Source organism: Myodes glareolus, chromosome 9, assembly GCF_982192425.1.
Source record: "Myodes glareolus chromosome 9, mMyoGla1.1, whole genome shotgun sequence".
NCBI classification, from domain to species: domain Eukaryota; kingdom Metazoa; phylum Chordata; class Mammalia; order Rodentia; family Cricetidae; genus Myodes; species Myodes glareolus.
The window spans coordinates 24,720,630-24,744,193 of NC_142034.1; the positions used below are offsets into that span (position 1 = coordinate 24,720,630).

Here is a 23,564-nt window from a genome sequence, read left to right on the forward strand (position 1 = left end):
TCAGAGCACGGGCTGCTTTCCAGAGGACCCAGGTTTGGTCTCCATCACCTACATGGTAGCTCACAAATATCTGTAACTCCAGATTCAAGGGATCCAATGCCCTCTTCTGGCCTCTACAGGCACCACACACACACATGGTACATAGGCATAGGTGCAGGCAAAACATCCATATACATAGAATAAAACAAAAAGATTGTTTTAAGGGCCAGGAGAGATGGCTCAGTAGTTAAAGGACTGGCTATTCTTGCAGAGTACTGGGTTCCATTCCCAGCTTCAGGCTTTTACAGGCACCAGACATGCACATGGAACACATCCATACATACATGGAGCCAAACATTCATACATATAAAATTAAAATTAAAAAATTAAAAGCAGGGCTGGTGGTATGTACTCAGAAGGTGGAGGCAGGTAGATCTGAGTTTGAGGCCAGCCTGGCCTACATATTGAGTTCCAGGCTGACCAGGACTACACAGAAAGACCCAACAGGAAAGTGCTCATATTTTGCAATGCTGGGAAATGAACTCTGAGCTTTCTGTATATTAGGCAAATACTCTACTACCAAACTGCAGTCCTTCCCTAGTTTCCAGTTCTCATTAAGGAATAATGTCTCAGCCGGTGGTGGCACACGCCTTTAATCCCAGCACAAGGGAGGCAGAGGCAGGCAGATCTCTGTAAATTCGAGGCTAGCCTGGTCTACAAAGTGCATTCCAGGACAGGGTGTTACATGGGAAACCCTGTCTCAAAAAACCAAAAACAAACGAAAATAGTGTCTCAATTACTTGCTAAGGAGGGGCTTAAAATCTTTCTTTAATGCAGGCAGGCTCTGAATTTGTGATCTTTCTTCCTCAGCAGCCTGAATATCTGGGACTACGCGATCCATCACCACGCTTAGTCTATCCCTGGGGGCCTGATGACTCTCAGAGTGCCCTGAGCATCCAAAATCTAAACTACCTAGGGAAGGGAACTTGAACGGACAATGGGGTTCCAATCCTCCGAGCGACCAGAAGGTCCTCAGGGGCTAACATGGAGTGTCCCTTTGGGGAGGCAGGTTTGAGAACTGAACTCAGTATCCACCTTGGCTCCTTTCAGGAGAGTCTGGAGCCAGAGGAATCCTGCAGCTGCAGTCTCGCTGGAGGGGAAGGGGAGCAAAACCCCACAACAGTGAGCCCACACACCTGCCCTTGTCCTAGCTCTGCCACTGGCAAACAGATCTCTATTCCTGGACACAATAACCTGAGCACCGCTCCAAAGGTGATCTCATCCGTGAGAGGCTAGCCACTCTGCCCTTCAGGCCTCGCGTGAAGCTGGATGCTGTCATCACCCGGGTCCCCGAGTGCCACCACCAGCAGCAGAGGAAGGGGCATGCATACACCCGGAAGTCTCTCCATCTGTACTTTGTATCTCCCTTTCCTTGATCAGGTCAAGTGATAAAGTTAGACTCAGGGCCAGAAGGCTGCTGGAAAGAAGGTGCTGGAAGGCTTGGGTAAATCAGCCCCAGTTTACGGCCACACATTAGAGAAGCACTTTCAGACTGTGTGGGAGAGAACACTAGTCCCTATGCTTGACCAAACTCAGTTGGCACAGGATTTTAGAGGGGCCTATTTTACAGCAGCTTGGGGACTTCCTGAATGAGGTGAAGCCCACCCCTTTTGCTCTAGACAGAAAGACTAGAAAGGATCATAGTTGCCTGACTTTCCATCTACCGGGAAGAACTGTCTGCCTTGGTTTTTTATTTTTTTGGTTTAAGTTTTTTATTATTTCCTTTCGAGACAGAGCCCCGCTATGTAAGACCTGGCGGGTCTAAACTTACTGTGTAGATGAAACTGAATTTGAACTCCTAGAGACAGGCCTTCCTCTGGCTCCTAATTGCTGATGCTATAGGCATGCACCACCACCATGCCTGGATTGGCTTGAGTTTTGACCTGGTACAGGGGCTAGAGAGGAGGCTCATGGGTAAAGAGCACTGGCTGCTTAGGTTCAATTCCCAGCATCCACACGCAGCTCACAACTGTCTATAGCTTCTGTTCCAGGAAATCCAACACCCTCACAGACACACATGCAGGCAAAATATCAAAGTACATGAAATATTTTTTTTTAACAAAGTTGTCTTCAGTCTGTGATCCCAACATTAGGGAAGTTGAGGCTGGAAGATGAAGAGTTTGAGGCCAGCCTAGGCTACATAGTAAATTCCAGGCCAGCCTGGGTTACATAGAAAGATCCTCTCCCGAAAATAACAAAAAACAGGGGTTGCTGAGATAGTTCAGAGGGTAAAGTACCTGTCATTCATGAACCCGACTTTATCCCCAGCATCTGTTAAAAAAAAAAAAAAGGTCAAATTCACCTCATTAGGAAGGTGGGGTGGCGGTGGTTCTGGGACTCCAAGGCCAGTCCAGTCAAATCAGCTTATAGTGAGAGACCCTGACCCCGACTTCATGGCGGATAGCTCCTGAGGAATGACACCCAAAATTAACCTCCAGCAACTACACTCACACATGTGCCACTCATGTTCTACACATGCACACACTCAGATGTGCGCGTGTGCAGATCATATACACACACCAAACAACAGTCTGTTTTCGCTTTAGGAAACACCCAAAAGTCTGGTAGTGCTGTGGACATTTGGTGAACTTCTTTCCTGGGCAGAAAGGGTGAACGGGTGAAAGGGTCAGTGGGTGAACGGGTCCTGTCTTTTTCTCTGCCACGGTGCAGCATCTTGTAATCTGCACTATCAGAACGCTGTAACTTTTCCCTCTCGGCTATTCTACTGCAGCCCAGAAGTATTCGTATTTCCAGACGCTACTATGCTCGACCCAGCCCTTCTTCAATTTTGTCCGGCAACCCCCTTGCTTTTCGGGTTTTTCAGTGTCAAGCTACCCCACCACTTATTTATTCTCCAAACCCCACCCCATCTGGTCGAGCCCCCCAAGACTCCACCCAGCTGTCCCTTTCAGCCACCTCCGCAGCCAATAGCAGAAAACCTTGATTTGCATAGCTGCGCGGGGGCGCGGCGGAGGAAAGGGGGAGGGACCAGGCGACCTCCTAAATCAAAGTTGGGAGGCTAGGACTGGGCGGAGGGGCCGCCGGGTGCAAGGCTGGGGCCGGCGGGGGAAGGGGAGGGAGATGGGGGGCGGGCGCAGAGGACGGCGGAGCCGGCCGGACTCGGACAGCTCCGTCGCTCCCTCGCTCTGCTCATCCGCGCATCCCCACTTCCCTCCTCCTCTCGCAGAGCGCAGCATCCTCTGCAGACCCTTGGTCCTCACACCCAGGGTCGTCCCGCTCCCGCGGCTCGTGGTAATTGCCTCCTTCTCCCCCGCCACCAGGACAACTTTCTCCTCTGGTGCCTGGGGTTAGGGGGCTGCCTTGCCAGGGAGGGTTTCCCCTGAGGGTCACTGAAGAGCAGCCGCTGGAAAAAGGCTTAAGAGTCCCAAAGAGACGCCCGCCACCCACAGCCTGCCCCCGGCGGGTCTGCCGTCGGATCTCCGCACCCTCTTTTCCTTTATATCCAACCATGACCGAAATGAGCGAGAAGGAGAATGAATCGGATGACACGGCCACCCATACTCCCCCAGGGACCGTCTGCACCCTCCAAGAAACCAAGGTAAGTCGGGGGGCGAGAGGCCTGGCCCCGCCCGGGCATCTCTGGCTCGGAACTCTGGTCACAGTGGCGGGTCCCCTTGGGGTCACGGAAGCTAACTGCGGCCAGCGTGATTCCTAAGGCTGCGCGCCATACCGGGAGGGAGGAGAGGGTTCGCGATGAGGGGACCCAAGGAGCTGATCACAAGACCACGACCCTCCGGTACGCGCGAGGCGCGCCGACGCGCTCTGGCTCCCTCCTAGGCGGTTGTAACTCGGCTTTGTTGGAGGGAATCGGCGCAGCGGAGGCGCCGGGCGTGTGTGGCCGTGTGTAGCGGGTGGGGGCCGGTGTACGCGCGCGTGTGTGCGTGCGAGGCGCACCCCTCCCGTGGCCGCCAGATCTGTGTCTGCGGCTCCCCGGTCCCCCTCTCTCCGATCTCTCTGAATCCGTTTCCACTACCGTCTCCTCTCTCTGGGCGTGCGTCTCTCCGCTTCCCTACGTGCTTCTCCGTGTGTCTCCGGTGTCCCTCTCTGACCCACAGCAGTCTGGCATCCACCTCGCGGACGGGTTAGCCTGGGAGCCCTGGAGGCCGCGGCCCCGGGTGCGCAGCTTTCGAGTCGGTGCTGGGGGCTGCGGCAGCTCGGCCGTCGGTGGCGGGCGGGGACCGGGAGCGTTGCGGCTCCAGAGCCAGAGACGGCCCCACCCCCCACTCGGAGAGCCTGGAGAGGGGAGGAGAGAGGGCAGAATCAAAAGAAGTCATCGTAATTAATGAATGTCATAATTAACCCTAATTATGTATGATTGTTACTCTTGTGGGAGTCACAATGAATAAATTATTCTCCTGTGAAGGCAGGCGGAGCCCAGACTGCGGGAACTGAAAGGGGTGGGGGAGGCCACATTCCGCCTCCCAACCCTAATGTGTCTACCCCCCCCCCCAACTTCTAGGTGCTCAGGAAGTTCTGTGGGAAGGTGCCTGAGCGGCTCCAGAATGGAAGAGAAGGGGCTGTAGGAGGGGGCCCTTACCCCTCCCTAGACTTCAGGCCAAGACTCCCTCTATTCCCCCCCTCTCCGTCCACCCTGGTGTTTGTTGCCATCCTGGTCCTGTGACCAGGAGAGGTGTGAGAACCAGAAATGGGTGGTGTCTTGGGGCTCCCTGGGATCACGAACTCCAGCACAGCTCTTCCCACGACCCTCTTCCACCTCAGTTCACCTGGACGACCCCTCAGTAAGTGAGGTTAATTCAAGGTCAAGGTCATTACCGCAGTGGGGAGTTGAACTGGGAGAGTGGAGGTGGCCTGAAGCTCTCCAGGTCTCTACCCGGAGCCGCCTGGATCTGGGGACCCTGCCGCTCTCCAAGTCCAAGTCTCTCAGCTTTTTGAGATAAGGTTTTGCTAAGTATCCTTGGCTGGCGTAGCAGTCACTGTGTATTCCAGGCTGGCCTCAAACTTTTAGTGAGCCACCATTCCTGAGCCCCTCACGTTCAAGATTCAGCACACACTTGGCCTTCTGATTCCTTCTAAAAGTGAGACTCTGACTCCTGGTTGGCATTTTAGACCCCTTAGGGGGCCAAATCTCTCCTGGAAAGGAATGAAATGGGAGGGTATTGCTTGGGTTATCTGACGTACAAAGGGGATCTTGGGAGCTGGATCTCAGGCTGAGTTCCAATTCTTCAGCCTCCTCTCCTGCCCTGTCGTCACCCTGGGCAGATACACAGTCCCCCTGCTGTCATTCTGAGAATGGAGGGGCTCCCAGTGCCTGCCACATGAGAACCCATCTGCCTCCTGCCCTTCCTTAGGAATTCCCCAAGGCAAGCAGGAGCCTGGAGTGTTGCTGCCTCAGCAACCCCACAGGCTGCTTGCTCAGCTGTGTGGGGAGGGGGGTCAGACCCTGGCAGGGCCTTGTCTCCCTCCTCCAACCCAAGGACCCTCCAATGTCATCTGCTCTGGGTCAGAGCCACAGAAGGTCTGGAGGAATGGGGGGGAATACCACACTGGCCCACTCTGTGCCAGGCCATTTGGGCCCCCAGCCTTGCCCCCCTTCATCCACGTGAAGGACTCTAAAATAACCTCTCAGACAGGACTGGGGTTGCCAAGGGGTCATTTCATAGTCCCATTCCAGCTCTTCACTAAAGAAGTTTGTGCCTCTAGACTCCAAGGAGGAAAGACAGGAAAGAAGGGTGTTGTCCACCCAACTCTGTGAGGCAGGCTCAACAGGGTCGGGTGCCCAGAAGCCAACATTCTGTTCTTAGTCGTCAGCTTGGTGCCCCCAGGCATTTCTTGTCAGTCTGAACCCAGTGCTCTGCTTAGTCTGTGACAGGGTCTCAGCCTTGTACCCAGCCTACTCAGTGATCTTCTAGGGAGACCCACCTTCTCTTAGGGTTCTCATTCATCCGTTAATATTGCTTATCGCCCTCTTTGGTGTTATCCCGGAAGACCCCACCATGCCTGCTTTGCCATCTGAGTCATCTTTCACCACATCCGACACCACCCACTGCCAGCTGCCTAGTACTGTTTCAAGAGATGGTATGGGAAACTGAGGAAAAAAGGAACCTCCGGCGAGCTTCCAGGGAGAGGATGCTGGGAGGTGGGGCTCCTGCTCTGAGGAGCTCAGAAGAGACCTGGTGACCTGGGCCACCTGCCAGACAGTCTGCAGGTGCACTGGGAGGGAACTGGATCCAAATGAAACAGCTTACTAAGGTGTATGCCAGAAATGGATCCCTGGCACCGGGGACGCCAAGACAGCTGGTAGGGCCTGGTAAAATGCTTATCAGGTGTCTTAGCCAGTGTTCTACTGCTGTGAAGAGACACCAGGACCATGGCAACTCTTTTAAAGGAAAACATTTCATTGGGGTTTGCTTGGAATTCGGAGGTTTAGACCATCATCTCTTAAGGGGAAGCGTGGTGGCACGCTAGCAGACACGGTGCTGGAGAAGTAGCTGAGAGTTCTACATCTGGATCAGCAGGCAGCAGGAAGAGAGAGAGAGAGTAACACTCAGCCTGACTTGAGCTTCCTCCAACAAGGCCACATCTACTCCAAAAAGGCCACACCTCCAATAATGCCACTCCCTATGAATCTATGGGGGGGGGGGGGCTTTTTTTTTTTTTGAGACATGGTTTCTCTGTGTAGCTTTGCAGTCTGTCCTGGAATTTGCTCTGTAGACCAGGCTGGCCTCAAACTCACAGAGATCTGCCTGCCTCTGCCTCCTGAGTGCTGGAATTAAAGGCATGTGCCACCATTGACAGGTATATAGAGGCAATTTTTATTCAAACTACCACATAAGGTAAGGATACTTACCACCAGCCCTCAGAACCCACCAACATGGTGGAAAGAGAGAGCCAGCTCCCACAGATCGTCTTCTGACCTCCACATACATGTCATGGAATAATCATAAACACACAAATAAGTAAATAAATGTAAAATGGTGGGGGCAGCTGCAGAGGCCAGGATGCTAAGAAGCTGGAATACCTGGCCTGGCAGAGTCACCAAACTCATATCTCTGGAGTAAGCAGGCATTGTTTTGAGGGGCATCTGTTGAGGTTCAGCCTCAACAAGTTTCACACGTTCCAGGGTAAGGGGGCACATGAATTAGAAACACCAAGCAGACAACACAGAGACATGAAAGAAAAAGACGGAGACACAGAATAGAACAGGAAGGGCAATCCAGTGAACACTGAATTCGCCCACATTTATTTTTCATATGCTTGTACACCTCAATCCAAAAAGGGGGGAAGCAAAAGACTGCTTTAAGATGATACACAGAATAAACAGAGCAATCGCCTCTTCAATACCTGAAGAATACCCTGAGTCAAGTATTCTGTTTCTTTAGCCGGAACGTGCAATGACTACACTTTAGGTCAAGTATCTTGTAGGCAGCCACTCCTTGGGTCAAACCTCCTGTCACCTACTTGAAGGAGCAGCAATGTGCCTGAACTCTCAGACCTTTGGTAAAGGTGGAATAGATACACCTCTGTGACCGCCTCAATACCTAAAACACCAAGTAACCACATTCTTATACTAGGTCAAGATAACCTCGTTAGTAGCCACACTTTAAGTCAAACCTCATAGCCATCATATATATGATGAACACATGTGAAACTTGTTGAGGCTGGACCTCAACAGATGCCCCTCAGATATATATATATGAAGGAGCAGAATATGCCTGCACACTCTGATCTCTGGTCAAGGTGGAACAAGTCCACTTCTGTGGGTTCCCACAGGCATCAAGCCATTTGACAACTCTATCCTACCCTGCCCTCTGGTTAAAGTCCTTGTCATCTGCCAGTCATCTAGATGGCAATTCCATTTTTCCCCTCTTTTCTGCCCTTCTGGAATCTGGGGCCCACCGCTGAGTTAGGAAATCCACAGGCAGAGGGAAGGCTGCCCTGATGCCCAGGAACATTGTGTTCCAGACACCTTTGGTACCCTTGCAGAGGTGGCTGTTGGCATGAATCCCGGGGAGGGGGTATACCAATAAAGGGTGCAGGCTAGATTTGGGGGGAGGGACTTAGATTTACAGGGACCACTCTGGAATTAATGGCTTTGGGAAGGGGAACATGACTGATGCCTTCACATAGTGGAATGTCTGCCGTTGTTAGGAGGAAATAGCCTAGCCATTGCTCTGAGTATTGGGGGCTGATAGGCAGAAGTCACAGGAAGGCAGGTTCCATCACTATATAGGGAAGCACTTCCTATCAATTGCAGCTGCCCAAAGATGGAATGAGTATCCCACAAGGGAGTTTGCTTCCCATCCCAAGAGGAGACCGAGGGCATCTATTCAGAAACAGTGTGACCAGAGCAATGGTGAGGTGGGGTGGAGACTGATTTAGGTGTCTAGCATTTCTGGTCCCTTCTAACCCCGAATTCCTTGATCGACACAATAGACAAGTCCATGGAGCGCCTGAGGGACGGTGGGGAGACCCAGGCAGGAGCCAAGGCAGTAAGACATTCCTGGTTATCTGATCTGAGCAGCCTGAGCCACCCACCATTCAGGCCCTGTCCCTGGTCCTTGCCAGCTGAGGACTCCAGCGGGAGAGATTTAACTCCTTTGACAGCCGTTCCTCATCTGAATCATGGGACAATGACAGTCTCCCCCAGAGGGTGTCTCTGGAGCCTGTGGCAGACTGTGTGTCAGGTGCTAGCCCAGATCCAGTGTTCCCAATGCTGAGAACCCTGTGTGGAGCCTGATCCCTGGCTGGTTGATCTGTCTGGACTCAGAGCTTTGTATGGCCCAGGGTGGCCTCCTCCTTCTTGGATGTGGGGAAACTGAAGCTCAGAGAAAGGAAGTAAAGTGATTTATACCCCAATAACAGGTTAATTTTGCCCTACCCCCAGGACATCTCTGAAATTTTACCTCCTGTGTATGCTGTGCCTTGATGCCCCTGAGCAGGACATCGGCTGCTGGAAATGGGATCAAGGGTGGCAGTGGTATTCCTTTTCCTCTTGGACCCCATCAAAGCCCTACAGCCCTATCTGGCACTGGCAGCCGAGGCCTGCCCTGAGCTGGTATGCATAGTCTAGTTCTTCACTGTCTTTTTTGACTTGCCACCTGTGCTGCCACACACGGGCATCTGGGGCCCCAGGCCTTGCTTCTCATAGATGCACAAAGGAGCCCACAGTGCTGTCCAGGAAGCTGAGTTTGGAAAGGAATGAGCAACTCAGTGTGCCAGATAGCCCAGGGCTCTGGCCTCCCAGCTGGCACACCAGAGCCTGTCCTGTGCCCAAACATCCCCTCTGCTTCTCCCTCCATTTTGCTGCCTGCTGGCTTCTGGGAGGCTGGAGGGGCCACTACTTCCATCCCTTTGGCATACGCAGGTGCTAGGCAGACAGCCACAGCACACAGGCTGCCTGGCCTGCCAGCTGAGAACCCTAGCCAAGATTCCCTGCCTGGAGCCTGGCCTAGGCCCCCCTTTTCTATCCTGGTGGAAAGGAATGGGCAGAAATAAGGTAACTCTCCACAGGAAGAGAGAGGGGCGAGGCTCTGGATAAGGAGGTCACCATACCTTGCTCTGGGCATACTCAGTGAGGGATGTGAAGAACTCCAGCCTCAGAGCAGAAAGGGCCCCTGCTCCACAGCCAGTGATGTATTCAGCAGAGGCGTAGTGACTGAGTACCTACTGTGTGGTGGGGACCTTGAGGACTGGAGGTGACAGGTCCCCTGTGTCGGTCTCAGGAGACGTTAGAAGTGACACGAGGAGTGGGCAGTGGTGGCGCACACCTGTAATCCCAGCACTCAGGGCAGAGGCGGGCAGATCTCTGAGTTCCAGGCCAGTCTAGTCTACAGAGTGAGTTCCAGGACAGCTGAGGCTACCCAGAGCAACCCTGTCTGCAAAACAAAAAGGAAGCTGACAAGAGGAACCTGAGCTGATGCAGTTCTGAGCTAGGGCAGGCTCAGGGAATACCTGCAGCAAGCCTTTCTTTGTCCCACCAGCTCCCAAATAATGACATAGAGATTTCTTGTTAATTATGAGAGCTTAGCCTATAGCTTAGACTTGTTTCTAACGAGCTCTTATAACTTAAATTAATCCATTTCTATTAACCTATGTTCTGCCACATGGCTTGTAGCTATGACCTCTCCTCTGCACACCCTGCTTGCTCTGGGTCTCCTGCCATCTCCACTTCTTCTTCCCAGAGTCCCCCGCTGTCCCTGGAAGTCCTGCCTGTACCTCCTGCCTGGCTGTTGCCCCACTCAGCTTCATTACACCCAGCCCAGCAACTCATCTTCACAGAGTGTGCAGACATCCCACAGCAAGCATCAGAGGAGAGAATGGGTCCACTGATGGACTTGTGCGATATTTGGACACCATGTGCAAGTGTATCGCTGGGATTGGTGTAATAGAAAACAGGACGGTCAATAACTAGGCCGGAGGTGTAGGTGGGATTTCTGAAGAGAAAGGAAGAGGAGGAAGAACCTAGGCATGCAGGAGACATCAACAAACCATGAAGGAAGCTGGACATACAGAATGAAAGAAAAGGAAAACGTCACATGGTAAGGTATAGCTTAGTAAAAGCAGGTTAATTTAAGTTGTAAGAGCTAGTTGAGAACAAGCCTAAGCTAAGGCCGAGCTTTCACAATTAATAATAGGTCTCCATGTCATTATTTGTGAGCTAGTGGCCCAAAGAAAAATCAAACTACATACGGCATCCAGCGTGGAGGCTCAGATATCCAAACAAAGCTAAGAAAAGTTCTGGACAAGGAGCAAACATAGATTCCTAGTTACGCAGTCTTTCAGGTAGGCTGAGGCTCAGTGTACAGAGACGCAGCTTCTGGACACTGCCTGCAGGCTTGAGCCAGCCAGCGTCACATGCCAGCGCCATGCCCTAAGCTGAGCCACACATGGCATCTGACATGCTAGTTCAGGCTTTGTCTCACAGGATCAGAGAACGCTGCGGACACTTAGTAAAGCCAGGTCCAGACATGAAAACCCGCTAAAAGTGTGTTGGTTGATTTGTTTGTTGGTTGGTTGATTTATTGAGACAGGGTTTCTCTTCCATGAAACAGATCTGGCTTGTCCTGGAACCCACTCTATAGACCAGGCTAGCCTCAAACTCACACTGATCAGTCTGCTTTTGCCTCCCAAGTGCTGGTATTAAAGGTGTGCACCACCACTGCTTGACTAAAAGGTATAGTATGTTTAAAAATGTGCTTAGATGCTGAAGAAAGAAAAGAAAATGGGTTTAGACAGTCATAGAAAAAATAAATAGGCCAGGCGGTGGTGGTGCACGCCTTTAATCCCAGCACTGGAGAGGCAGAGACAGGAAGATCTCTGTGAATTTGAGGTCAGCCTGGTCTACAGAGTGAGTCCCAGGACAGGCTCCAAAGCTACAGAGAAACCCTGTCTCGAAAAATGAAACAAAACAAAATTAATAAAGATCAGATTTGCTTGGGTGAGACCTCCTGAAAATCTTGACTACAGACATGAATAAAAAAACCAAGAATGACTAAAGGACAGGTGATGTATATTCTGATCCCTCTACTATGGGAACAGCTTTTAAACTGAATGAGACATAAATCTTGTTAACTACAGAGTCCTCATGACTTACTGTTACTTGCTATCCTTTCATATGGATGGGTAGAGGTTTAATTACAATTTGATAATGCAATCCAAATAAGTTGACAGATGCCTTTACCTGCTCAAATGTAGAACAAAAAAATCTAAAACATCTTTAACTGACTTGTGCACACTTTCTATACTTGTATTATATATATATATAAAACATACACATATATAAAACACACATACACACACACACACACATATATATATAACATTTTATATATATGTTCTTTAAAAGTTTATGTGTTTTCAGAAAAAAAAAAAACAGATACAAATAAGGACAAGTAGCCCAGGTGATCCAGCCTCAAAATGCCTCTGTTACAGTTTCCTCAAAATTCGACATCCAGAACATCCTCAAAGCTGCTAGCTGAAATGGTCCAGTCTCACACACTACTCAGCCAGGACTTCAGATAAGCCCTGATCTTTCCCATCTACACAGAGACTGGACAACAGATGATACAGCTGACTCTTCCAGGATTTGGTCATTATCTCAATTTTCTCAGGGTCCTCTAAAGATTTCATTGCCCCCAGGGAGCAGGAAGAAGTCTAGAGAACATGACATCCGTATTCCCAAGAGGGAATTTTTGGTCAGTCAGTATGTTATGAATGATTGTCACATTTGGAACCAACAACTTGGTTGGTTGCAAGTTGTTATTGGTAATGGTCAGGGAAAAAAAAGCTAAACAGAGGAGATTAGATTGAGGGATCTCTTTCTGACAGGAAAAAAGGGGGATATAATATAGAAATGACAATCTAAAAGAATAGATTATTGGATCTACTTATAAACTAAAAATAACCATTGGTATGGGAGAATTGTCTGTATTCTGTCAATCATATTTTAATAAAACGCTGATTGGCCAGGCAGGCAGTATAGGCGGGAAAGCCAGACAGGAAGTAGAGGTGGAGCAAAGAGACTGGGAGTATTCTGGAAAGCAGGAAGCTCCCTCCACAGTTCTACCCAGACCACCAGAGAGGAAAGATGTAAGCTGCCCTGCTGGAAAAGGTACAGAGCCATGTGGCTAATGTAGATAAGGATAATGGGATAACATAAGTTATAAGAGCTAATAAGTAGCCTGACCTAATGAACCAATCAGTTTATAACCTAATGTAGACTCTGTGATTTTCTTTGGGATTTGCCTGCTGTGGGGTACCCAGGCAGGACAGAAACTCCAACAAGCAGGCCCCTCATGTTACAAACTATTAGTTTTAAATACTTAACATTGGTATGGATTCATATATTGATACGAATTTAAGGTTATTTTGTTACACTGTATATATGTTTCTACTCTTGTTTAAGGTGTTGTATCTGCCAGGTGGTGGTGGTGCATGCTTTCAATGCCAGCACTAGGGAGGAAGAGGCAGGCAGATCTCTGTGAGTTCAAGGCCAGGCTGGTCTATAGTGATAGTTCCAGGACAGTTAGGACTCTTACTCAGAGAAACCCTGTCTTGAAAAGCCAAAATACATAAATAAATAGATGGATAGATAAGGTATTGTATCTATGCAGCTCTTTTAAAAATACAATGTATAATTCAGAAATACCGGTTAGCTGGGTGGTGGTGTAATCCCAGCACTTGAGAGGCAGAGGCAAGAGGATCTCTATGACTTTGAGGGCAGCTGGGTCTACAGAGCAAGTTCCAGGACAGGCACCAAAAGTCACACGGAGAAACTCTGTCAAAAAAAAAAAAAGAAAGAAAGAAATTTATAATAATCAAACTTGTGTCATATTTGGTATGTTTTCAAGGTAAAACAGAGATATATTTTAGATAGGTGGTATTTTTTAAAATATTTATTTATTTATTATGTATACATAATTCTGTCTGTGTGTATGCCTGAAGGCCACAAAGAGGGCACCAGACCTCATTACAGATGGTTGTGAGCCACCATGTGGTTGCTGGGAATTGAACTCACGACCTTTGGAAGAGCAGGCAATGCTCTTAACCACTGAGCCATCTCTCTAGCCCCTAGATAGGTGATCTTCAAACACTTCAGAGACCTACGTAATATTGCATTTAAGATGTCTTAGTAGGTGTTGGGGATTTAGCTCAGTGGTAGAGCACTTGCTACCCCAGGTTTGGTCCTCAGCTTTGAAAAAAAAAGATACTTTAATAACATAAGGTTTTTCATGACAGTGAGAGATATCTGCTCCTGGCAGCACCAATTTACTTCAAAAACGAATAATGGGCATTGAAGAACTTCCATATGAGATTTGCTTTTATTGTGGCAAAGTTAGCCACCAGGCAAGAAACTGCCCTTGCCTCAGCTTAGGACAGTATGCTATCCAAATTGGACAAGCAGGACACAAAAGAAGGCAGTTGCTGAACTTTGCCAAGACAAGGTAGGAGAGTCCTTCAAAATTCCTGCTTCCAAAAATGGTCTGTCAGATATTCTGGCCCTGTAGATTAAAGATGGATGCCCCAACATTGCAGAAGATCACTGGGTGACTGTCCAGGAAGCCAGCTGTCTCTGTCATTTCTATGGTTTTGGAAACTGTTTGCTTTTCATTTCCTGTTTACTTGAGTAATATTATATCCTTCTTGGGTCTTTGATGGGGTCAAAGACTAGTTATAGATTTATAATTTAACTTGTTGCCTAATTCAAAGCAAGAAACTAACTTAAGAGATATAAAGTTTATTTTATTTTGTTTTATTTATTTTATTTTTTTGGTTTTTCTAGACAGAGTTTCTCTGTATAGTTTTGGAGCCTGTCCTCGAACTCACTCTGTAGACCTATTTGGCCTCAAACTCAGAGATCCACCTGCCTCTGCCTCTCAAGTGCTAGGATTAAAGGTGTGAGCCACCATGGCCTGCCTGGCAAGATGTAAAGGTTTATAAGGTTGAGAAACATAAAAGCTTAAGTTGTTTATATAAAAAGATATTTTAAGGTTCAAAAAAAGATATTTTTAGGGTGATAATATAAGTTATGGTAGAAAATGGTTTAGATATAAAACTTTGGACTCATCAAGATAAGATAGAGCTGGAGAGATGGCTCAGAGGTTAAGAGCACTGACTGCTCTTCCAGAGGTCCTGAGTTAAATTCCCAGCAACCGCATGGTGGCTCACAGCCATCTGTAATTCGATCAGGTTCCCTTTTCTGGCCTGCAGACAGAATACTGTATACATAATAAATTAATTAATTAATAGAAAAAGAGAGCTAGTGGGACATGCCCAAGCTAAGACTGAGCTTTCATAATTAATAAAAAGTTTCCATGTCATTATTTGTGAACTGGTGGCCCAAAGAAAAATCAAACCACCTTAATTTCTGTGGGAAAGGCTTTTCTCAGACAGGGAAGGCCTCTGGAAGTGTGGAAGGAAGAGAAAAGGAATAAATATCAAAGCTCCCAGGCATAAAAGTGTGAGTAAGTTTGAGATTCCTGATGTCTGCACTACAGGAAAACACAGGTGGGAAGGACAGACAGCTTCTACCCCCTTGCCAGGGACTCTCTTTATGGGAATAAGGGTGTTGGGCTATCTCTTGAGGACTCACGAGAGGTTTCTTTCTTTCTTTGTTTTGTTTTGTTTTTGTTTTTGGGTTTCTCTGGCTGTCCTGGAACTTGCTTTGTAGAACAGGCTGGCCTCGAACCGGTAGCCACCTGCCTTTGCCTCTCAAGAGCGGGATTCAAGCTGTGCCCCGTCACCGTCTGGCTTTTTTTTCTTCTTCTTCTTGAGATGGTGTCTCACGTATCACTGACTGGCTTCAAACTCACATATCCAAGGAAGATGACCTTGAACTTCCGATATTCCTGCCTCTACCTTCTTATTCTGGTGTGTTTTCTATGCGTGGTCGGTTGGTCTTCATGTGTAACTAGGCACCATGTGCATGCCTGGCGTGAGAGAGGCCAGAAGAGGGCACCGTGTCCCTTGGGACTAGACCAACAGACAGCTGTGATTCAGACAGCTGTGATGGTACAGACAACTGTGCGCTGCCCCGTGAGGGCTGAGAATAGAACCCAGGTACTCCTCAAGAAGAGCAAGTGTTCTTAACTACTGAGCCAGTTCTCCAGCCACCTCCGGTATGCTTTGCTTGGCCCGAGATTGTTTGTTGTTTCTGCTTGTGACAGGCTCTTGCCATGTAGCCTGCTGACCTCGTACCAGGGTAGTCTTCCTGGCTTTCCAAGTCCTGGGAATCTGCCCCACCCCCAGTATGGTAGGGTGCCCGTGTAGCCCAGTCTGGCCTCAAACTCCCTACCTCTACCTTCAGAGTGCTGGGATTACAGATGCGTGCCAGCAGGTCCAGTGTTATGTGATGCTAGGGACTGAGCCCAGTGTACATGCCAGGCAATCTCTCTACCAACCGAGCCGCAGCTACCAACAGCACAACGAACCGGCGTGTGCCATACCAAAGACTGGTGGAGCTCATTGTACATTTGTGCAGGATGAGTCCCAAGAGTTACTGTTAGAGAGGTGGGAGGGTAAGGGGGTTGGTAATAGAAAAAAAAAAGTACTATTTTACTTTAAAATATTTAAAAATCATTTCTATATCATTTCACATAAGTCTAGTTTGGGAGGCTCAGGGTTATAGCTCAGTTGGTAGAATGTTTGCCTAGCACGTGTGTGAAGCTCTGAGTTTGCTCTCCAGCTGAGTAACACAGCGGTAGCATTGCACGCCTGTGATCCCAGCACTGAAGGAAATAGTGGGAGAAGGATCAGAAGGTCAAGGTCATTACCCTTGGCTGCAGAGTTTGAAACCAGTCTGAGGTATGTGAGATACCATCTCAAGAAGACAAAAAAGAAAAAAAAAATCTAGTTTTACTTTCTGTTTTGCATTGAGACAGGGTTTCACTGCCTCTCCTCCTCAGTACTGGGATTAAAGGCCTGCACTTCACACCCCTGAAAAAGTCCACTTTCATTGTTTGCTGCAGACAAGATCTTGTTGTGTAGCCCAGGCTGGCCTCAAACTTCTGACCCTCCTGTCTCCATTTCTTGAGTGCTGGAATTATAGAAGTATGCCTCCACACCCAGCCAAAAGTCTAGATTTTGTTTGTTTGGGAAAAAAAAAAGTGTGTGGGGGGTTAGTGATGGTGAAGCCGACTTCACTGGGCCAGCTTTAACTGGCTGGAGACCAGCAGCTGCTCCTTGGCCACTTGGCTTCCATAGACTCCACCACTTCTAAGTGTCTGCCCAGTTAGAACTCCCTTAAATTTCCCTGTCAGTTCTCCGTGGGCTCTGGGAGACTGGATGGTTGCAGCAGGAATCTCTGGTAGTTCTTTCTGTTAGCGCTGGTCCTCGGCTCCCATGCAACCTCCACTGGAGGCTTCATTGCTCAGCCCTGCAGCCTTCCGCTCACAGCTCGCCCCTTCTTCTCCCAGCTCCAGCGATTTAAGCGCTCCCTCTCCCTCAAAACCATCCTTCGAAGCAAGAGCGTGGAGAACTTCTTCCTCCGCTCAGGGTCTGAGCTGAAGTGCCCAACAGAGGTGCTGCTGACGCCGCCAACCCCGCTGCCTCCTCCTTCTCCGCCACCTGCATCCACAGACGGGGGTCTACCCACCCCAGCCCCTTCCCCGTGTCCAGTCCCACGCCCCTTGGCACCACTCAAACCAGTGAGGCTGCACAGCTTCCAGGAACACGTCTTCAAGAGAGCCAGCCCTTGCGAGCTGTGCCACCAGCTCATTGTCGGTAGGTACCTGGGCCCGGTGGCAGGCCAGAGGAGGAGCTGGTGGGCACCTGGGAATAAGCCATGGAACTGCCTGGTGTTGGATTCTGCAACGCAGGGTCATACTTCCAACTGCACCTCTTTTCCTGGGGAGACCAAGTGAGTGTCGGGTGGGGCTGTGCTTGAGTACTTACCTACCATGCATTCGGCCTTGGATTCTACATTGCCAACTCTGCAAAAGAACAATAGAGTCATGGGTGGTGGTTGTACCCACTGTTGCACCAAGCTCACAGACATGGCTCTGGTGCCATTTAACATCTTCACCGTCGGAGGGGGAGGTGCCAGGCCCTGAAGCCCAGTCCACGACTCAGGTTGTGGTCACTGGACTCTTTTTTTATTTTTATTTTCGAAACATAGTCTCTCTGTGTAGTCCTGGTTGTCTTGGAACTCTGTAGACCAGGCTGATTTTGAACTCAGAAAACTCGCCCCCCTCTACCACGACAGTGCTTGGATTAAAGGCGTGCACCACCAGGCTTTTTGTGGTGTTGTTCCTTGTCCATGGGTGTGTCCCTTCTTGGCCAGTTTCTCTTGCTGAACCCGCATCTCTCGTAGGAAACTCCAAGCAGGGCTTGCGGTGTAAAACGTGCAAAGTCAGCGTCCACCTCTGGTGCTCCGAGGAGATCTCCCACCAGCAATGTCCGGGCAAGACAGTGAGTAGGGGCTGTCCTGTGGCAGAATGAGCAAACGAACCCTGGAAGGCCGGTCCTCCTGTGGGGTGGTCCCGCGCTTGGGTCGAGCCGGTCTCTCCATGGTCCATTGTGTCTCTGTTTTCTCTCTGCCTCCTTTTGCTCCAGTCCACCTCTTTTCGACGCAACTTCAGCTCCCCACTCCTGGTTCATGAGCCACCACCAGCCTGTGTCATGAGCAAAGAGTCCCTACCTACTGGTAAGTAGCCCCTACACCCCATGGCCCCAGTCTCAGAGGTCCTGTAAGAAACCCTACGCATTTCTCAGTTCCGTGCCTGAGTCACACGGGTACTGCCTATTCCTGGTGCTCCCTACTTCCCTTTCCTGGATGCTCCTGTCGTTAATTCATCTGCTTGTTCGTCTCTCAACTGGCAACTTCTCGAGTACCTACTTAGTTTGATTCACTGTGTCAGACGCTGAAATACAGCACAGAAGAAGGGTGGGATTGAGTTGGGTGTGGTGTCCCATGCCAGGCGTTCCCGCACTCAGAAGGCAGAGAAAGGGAGGTAAGCAGTTCAAAGCCATCACAGCTACATATAGAGTCTAGGGTGAATTCAGGCTGGTAGTGCATTTCAGCCTGGGCTACGTGAGACACTGTCTTATAAACCAAATAATAATAACAAATAAATAGAACTGGTTAGGGTTAGGTTAGCGCATCAGCTAAAGGCATTTGCCACCAAACCTGATGAGCTGAGTTCTAGCCCTGGGACCCACATGGTGGAGTTTTGGGGTAAATCCAGGTAAGCAGCTAGGTGCCAGGCACTAAAGGTGGCTGCTTAGCAGGTACCATCGGGAAGGTGGACCCAGTTTATGAGACCCTACGCTATGGCACCTCCCTGGCACTGATGAACCGTTCCAGCTTCAGCAGCACGTCTGAGTCCCCCACAAGGAGCCTGGTATGCTGGGCACAGAAGGGGAGCCCTCAGGGGGAGGGTATCTGACCATGACTGTGGGCCCAGGGGCTGATCCTCCTCCTGTCTCTCCCCAGAGTGAACGTGATGAGCTGACAGAAGATGGGGAAGGCAGCATCCGCAGCTCAGAAGAGGGGCCTGGTGATACTGGTAAGCCACAGGAGACAGCCTCAGGGGCAGGAAGGGAGGGGGCGGGGTAGGGGGGAGACACTCGTGAAGCTTGATGCTCTGGTCTCACCTTGGTGTCCCCAGTATTCATAGCCCCAGCCGAGAGCGAAGGGTCAGGACCAGAGGAGAAGAGCCCTGGACAGCAGGTGAGCCTGGAGTTAGCTTGGAGCCCAAAGGCCAGAATGGGAAGGAGTGTCACTTCTTGTCATAGATCAGTGTATACATAAGAGTATAGTACATAGGGCACTCACTGCTTCCTCCCTCCTGTGTCCTCAGTCCCCTGGGGGAAGCCACAAGAAGATGAGAGGCTTGGAAGGTGGGAGGGGTCTCCACTGTCTTTGTTCCTCTCCTGCTCTCCCAAGGGCAGGCAGCTCCTGACTGCAGCAGACACAGACTGTATCAGCCCCGTCTGCGTCCATGATAGGAAGATACACTAGGCCTTATTGCTTACCAGAGAGCCACCGTGGCTTACCTCACAGTGTCCTTGCCCTACCCTAGGGCAGGGACACTCATAGCAAGTGGACTGTGGTTGGACCAAGGCCGTGACCCACCATCACTGACCCAGAACTTTCCCTACAGCCCCCAAAGCTGTCCCTGCGGAAAGATGTGGGGTCCATGTACTCCTATGTTGCGCTCTACAAGTTCCTACCCCAGGAGAACAACGACCTGGCTCTGCAGTGAGTCCCTTCTGTGCTCCAGCCCCCCCTGGTCCTGCCTAACCCTTACTGACCTTGGAACACAGGGTAACGAGGGCCGTCAGGCATTTTTTGCTTGCACATTTCAATATGCTGTGTTCAGAGAGGTCAAATGGAGTTGCTCAGGGTGATGGGTGTAGTATCCTCTCTTCCGCCCTAATTCTGGACTATTCCAGGGAGTTTGCCATGTCAGGTCTCAATGACCCCAAGGGGCTCTGGGGATGCTCTCCCTGCTGAGAGGGGTACGCAGGGCACCTAAGTACCCACATGCTGCCCCAGCTTTCTCTTTCCCAGGCCTGGAGACCGGATCCTGCTGGTGGATGACTCTAACGAAGACTGGTGGAAGGTACTTAGCAAGATGGGGTCTGGTCTGATAGGTACCGTTCCACCCTCCCTTCAGGCCCCAGAGACCTCCTTTCCTCCCATGGCTTTCCCAGGCCAAGCCTAGAGCCAACCCTTGGGTCTCACTATCAGTTTGACCGGCACTGTGTCAATCAGCTGCCTCTGCCCACCTCACAGCCTTTCAAGGCCCAAAGCCACCACCCACCTGGCCTAAGGTCTGCAGGACCTGGGTCTGGAGAAAGAGTAGGGGTAAAGCTGGCGTGTGGGCTCACTGTCAACCTCATCCCCAGGGCAAGATCGGCGACCGGGTTGGCTTCTTCCCAGCCAATTTTGTGCAGCGGGTGAGGCCAGGCGAGAGCGTTTGGCGCTGCTGTCAGCCCTTCTCTGGGAACAAGGAACAGGGCTACATGAGCCTCAAGGAGAACCAGGTGGGTTCCAGGGCCCTGCTGGGGTTGAGCAAGGGCGTCAAGTGCCTCGAGGGAGGGGCTTAAAGCCTGGTACAGTCAAGGAAGCAGGTTAGAGGTGGAGCCCTTGGAGCTGGAGAGGTAGCTGAGTTAGAGTGTTTGCTTTGGGTTCCACTCCCAACAGTACATAAACCGGATGTGATGGTCTATTATCTGTAACCTGGCTAAGGCAGGAGGATTGCCCTGGGTTCAAGCCCATATAGCAAGTGCCAAGGCTACATAGTGAGACCCTGTTTCAAAAAGACAAAAACAAACAAAGGCTAGCAAGGTCCTCCCAGAGGACCTGAGTTGGTGGCTGATGTAAGAGGCAGTCGGAATAAAACAGGAGCACTAAAGGATGACTCTGGAGGCTTCGCTGTTTACTGTTTATTTGTTTTTAATTTATTTATTTTGTGTATATGGGTGTTTTGTCTGCATGTATTTCGGTGCACCATGTGCAGGCCTGGTGCCCACATAAGCCAGAAGAGGCTGTTGGATCCCCAGAGACTGGAGTTACAGATGGTTGTGAGCCGGTGTGGGTGGTGAGAATTGAAACCAAGTCCTCTGGAAGAGTAACCAGTGCTCTTAGCCACTGAGTCATCTCTCCAGCCCCTGCTTTTTTGTTGTTGTTGTCGTTGTTGTTTGGTTGGTTGGTTTTTTTGTTTTGTTTTGCTTTGTTTTGTTGGTTTTTCAAGACAAGGTTTCTCTGTGTAACAGCGCTATCTGGAGACCAGGCTGGCCTCAGACTCACAGAGATTCCCTTGCCTCTGCCTCCTGGGTGCTGGGATTAAAGGCATATGCTACCACGCCTGGCTTCTTTTTGTTTTTAATTAAACAGTGTGTTTTGTTATGTAGCCCTAGTCCTAGCTGGCCTGGGACTCACTATGTAGGCCAGACTGGCCCTGAACTCACAGACACCTGCCTACCTCTGCCTTCCCAGTGCTAGGATTTAGGGTGCCCCTGGCTAGGTTTAAGCACTGACTGTACCCTCTGGCTTTCTGCATAACCTCACACAAGCCCCTTTCTGTCTTCCACCTGCTTTGTGAAATGGGGTTGGGGCATTGGTTTAACTGATCCCCAGGTTCAACACTGACGCTGATGTCTTGTTTGCTATTCCCTGGGTCCTGGTCATGCTGTTGGTCCCTCCTAGGATCTGCTTGCATCAGCTCCATCCACTGCAGATACGCCAACCCCACCCTCCCCTGGGGCGTGTCCTCTGGAGCCATCAGCAATACTCATTCCAGGTCTCATCTCTCTCTGTATCCACTCAGATCTGTGTAGGCGTGGGCAGAAGCAAGGATGCTGATGGCTTTATCCGCGTCAGCAGTGGCAAGAAGCGGGGCTTGGTGCCAGCCGACTCCCTGGCAGAGATCTGACAGAAACCAAGAGAACTCAGATGCTACCCCTGCCCATGCCTGGCCCTTGCTTCTGGCCTGAGGAAGAAGCCAGCATCCTGGCCACACCCTTCCTCTCTGTCTCTCTCCTAAGCATCACCCACCCCCCACTTAGGAGCCTTCTGCACTGAGGAAGGTTTTATTTCTTGGGTGGGGTATTCTGAATGGGGTGATCTTCTGGGACTTGGGGAAGGAAGCCAAAAGTGGGAAGAAGTGAGGAAGCTCCAGGTAGGCCCACCCAGTGCCCAGGTACCACCTAGTCGGGTTGCCACGACGAATCCTACCCTAGGGAGCCTCCCACGGTCTTCAAAAACTTTACCTGCCCAAACTGCCTTTGCATGCCTGACTCTTTGCCCACAGCCTTTGCTTGGGTCTGTGTGCCCACCCCTTTGCAACTGGGACCTTGTGAGCGGGCCTTTCGGTGTTCCTTAGCTCTCCACTCTCCACTGAGAGGACTGAGGACTGTGTGAGAGCCCTGAATCCACCTCCTGTCTCCTTCAATTCTCAGGAAAGTTCAAGAATCTTTTCCGTTACTTGAAACCCATGTGTCCAGACAGAGCAGGGGCAGGACTGAGGGCCAGAGGGGATGTGACATGTGAAGACTGTATGTGACATGTGACATGTGAGGACAGTCCTCACAGAGCAGCCTCGCCCTTCCTTTGTCTACTAAAAATTGGTGTCCAAGAGCAGCCTGGACACAGACTCAGCTGAGGACAAGACGCTGGCCCTTGTTTGGTCAAAGCATTTCACTGTTAAGACTCCAGAAGCAGCGAGAAGCAGCCAGCCAGGGTAGTGTGTGGATGTGAGTTCTGGTCCTTCTCAATGCTCTGCTCTCAGGTGGCCCGAACTTACCCTTCTCACCCTTCTACAGGGCCCCTCCCTGGGAGAAATACCTTGACAGATAGAGGAAGGATTTGGAATGTTCGTTTTGACCACCAGGAAGGGATGGTCTAGGAACTCCTGGCCCTAGTGGGCAGGACAAAGGACCTCTCCCTCAAAGGTTGCTTTCCCCCCCGCACCTGGTGCCAGCCCCCTCCCTCCAAGCTCAGAACCTCCTTTTGCGCCCTGATCACATCAGCCAATGTCACCCCAATCTCTGGGAACAGTTATGCCCTCCCTACAGTGAGAGGGCACAGAGTCTCCCGCCCAACACACTTTGCCCCACTTTTCCCCCTAAGAGGGGACTAAAGCCACACTGCCCTGTTTGCTGCCATGAGGCCCCCCCAGCAAAATCCCCGGGGCGGGCCCAATGCCCAGTGTACATGAGGCTGCATGATGGGTCTGTGGGGGAGTTGCTGAGCCCCCAGGCCCATAATTAAATGTTTCTTGTCTCAGCTTGTCTGCTCTGTGTGTCTGATTGGAACAGAAAAAATGGGCAGCGAGGTGGGTTGGGGGGACTGAGGGTAAAAGTCATTGATCTCTGCGAGGAGGGGCGTCACAGTGAGTGGGATGCGCTCCCTTGAGGACCGCAGAAAGATGCGGGACGGACCAGAGGAAGGCGGGAAACAGAGTCAGGCAGCGGTGGGGGGGGGGTGTAGGTGGGGCTGAGGTCACTTCTGAATTCCACGCGCGCACCATAGTCGCGTAGGGGGCGGACCCACAGCGCAGTTGTTGACGCAGACCCGCCTGCTTCGGAGGGTGCTGTAG

General features: G+C 50.6%; 1 protein-coding gene across 2 annotated transcripts; it reads left to right on the top strand.

Moving 5' to 3' along the window:
- The first annotated feature begins 3,113 nt into the window (after nt 1-3,113).
- On the top strand, nt 3,114-23,251 carry Stac2 (SH3 and cysteine rich domain 2). 2 transcript variants are annotated; one of them, XM_048450839.3, is made up of 11 exons: nt 3,114-3,598; nt 16,935-17,241; nt 17,831-17,928; nt 18,073-18,163; nt 18,745-18,860; nt 18,953-19,025; nt 19,128-19,189; nt 19,623-19,720; nt 20,033-20,084; nt 20,371-20,508; nt 21,795-23,251. In XM_048450839.3, the coding sequence occupies exons 1-11, from the start codon at nt 3,509-3,511 to the stop codon at nt 21,897-21,899; spliced, it is 1,230 nt and encodes a 409-aa protein (XP_048306796.1). In that variant the 5' UTR covers nt 3,114-3,508; the 3' UTR covers nt 21,900-23,251. The 2 variants fall into 2 exon arrangements, with proteins under 2 accessions (XP_048306796.1, XP_048306797.1); XM_048450840.3 differs by having other exon boundaries at nt 3,115-3,598; nt 18,748-18,860.
- The last annotated feature ends 313 nt before the right edge of the window (nt 23,252-23,564 follow it).

Coding starts and splice junctions, on each gene's coding strand:
- Stac2 (XM_048450839.3), top strand. CDS start 3,509: ATGACCGAAATGAGCGAGAAGGAGAATGAATCGGATGACACGGCCACC. Junction 19,190..19,622: donor AGAAGAGCCCTGGACAGCAG/GTGAGCCTGGAG, acceptor CTTTCCCTACAG/CCCCCAAAGCTGTCCCTGCG. Junction 20,509..21,794: donor TGAGCCTCAAGGAGAACCAG/GTGGGTTCCAGG, acceptor GTATCCACTCAG/ATCTGTGTAGGCGTGGGCAG.